The sequence below is a fragment of the Symphalangus syndactylus genome, chromosome 5, assembly GCF_028878055.3.
Source record: "Symphalangus syndactylus isolate Jambi chromosome 5, NHGRI_mSymSyn1-v2.1_pri, whole genome shotgun sequence".
Lineage (NCBI taxonomy): Eukaryota > Metazoa > Chordata > Mammalia > Primates > Hylobatidae > Symphalangus > Symphalangus syndactylus.
The window spans coordinates 117,790,679-117,792,023 of NC_072427.2; the positions used below are offsets into that span (position 1 = coordinate 117,790,679).

Here is a 1,345-nt window from a genome sequence, read left to right on the forward strand (position 1 = left end):
CTACTGATTTCATTATTATCTCTACCCTCTGCTGTCACGAAGTGGGGTTAGTTCACTCAAAGGGATTAGGATTGCTAGACAGGGGAATCAAGACCTCTGTGACTTAATTATGAAAGTCATATACCCACAACACAAACATTTTGGAATTTGGTATTTTGGAATTTTCAGAAAATAGCCATTTTTATCTCCCAAAGCTATAGCTATTGGGATTTCTTTCCATTCTATTTCATTTTTTTTTCTCTGAGAAAACATGGTGCTTTCTTTTACTTAGCATTAAATCACCTGTGGCTATTTTTCTAACATTAACGGCACCAGTATAAATAGATCCACATTATTCCACAGACTTGATTTTGACATCTAGAGCTGCTGCTTTATAATGGTATGGTCTTGGGCAAGTAACTTGTATTCCCAGGACCTGGTTTTCTACATGTGCAAGATGAGAGAAGCGGAGTACAATAAAGCCTCCCTCTCAGCTAATGACCTGTCATAATGGTGGTGAAGCTGAGGCTAAAGATCTGGTTCTTTCTTCTTCTTACATTGTGTCAATCCTGTATCAGTGAAAAAGATTTCAAAATGTGCTGAATTAAAAGGTTCCTCCCGTTCAGAAATTTCTTTAACTTTCTTGACAGGTTGTCTTCCCAGACTCTGGTTAGATTCTCTGCTAGCGAGCTTTGGGCTTTCTAAAGCAGTCCATTGCTTTGCACAAGAGCTCAAATTGTGAGCATGTACTTTCTTTTTTTTTTTTTTTTATCCAAAATGCGTTTATTGAGATGGTTTCCCACTCATCTTGATTCAGAGTGCTTTCAGTGCTGCTTCCTCCTGAAGGAACATTCTTCTGTAAGCCTTGCTTTTCCTCCTGTAGGCTGGCAGAGGACAGTGGAGCAGCCAACACACAAAACTACCGTTTGTGCGTGGCTAAAGACCGTGGTGATTTTATAGCATCCTGGGCATTTCACATCCATGAAGTAGGAATTGGGGCTCTGCACCAGGCGTTTCTTCTTGTGTTTCCTCTTCTCCTCTTCTGGAGAGGGATGAAGGAGATCCTTTGCGAGAGGCATGTTCTCGTGTGGGTAGGTCGTCACCGCCGGAAAGGACGAGCATGTACTTTCTTGATTTGGATAGAAACTAGCCACCATGTAACCTTTTTCCACTGGCCCTGGGTCTGCCCCCTGCAATGGTACAGAGTTGGTCTAATTCATCTTCCACTCAATAGCATTTCACGTATGTCTTCTCTTCTCTAGGAAAATACCCAATTTCCCTGGAATGATCTCTTAAAAATATATCTTCTATATTTCTTGATTGTACAGAATTTATTCTTTACATGCTTTCTGGTTTGTTCTTTATC

At 40.6% G+C, this 1,345-nt stretch overlaps 1 protein-coding gene across 1 annotated transcript; it reads right to left on the reverse strand.

Moving 5' to 3' along the window:
- Positions 1 to 729: 729 nt before the first annotated feature.
- LOC129481800 (small ribosomal subunit protein eS27) lies at positions 730 to 1,100 on the reverse strand. The gene has a single exon (XM_055276945.2). The coding sequence runs from the start codon at positions 1,056 to 1,058 to the stop codon at positions 804 to 806; it is 255 nt and encodes an 84-aa protein (XP_055132920.1). The 5' UTR covers positions 1,059 to 1,100; the 3' UTR covers positions 730 to 803.
- Between the last annotated feature and the right edge of the window lie 245 nt (positions 1,101 to 1,345).

Bases quoted from the DNA above. Each gene is read 5' to 3' on its own strand.
- LOC129481800 (XM_055276945.2), bottom strand. From the start codon at position 1,058: ATGCCTCTCGCAAAGGATCTCCTTCATCCCTCTCCAGAAGAGGAGAAG.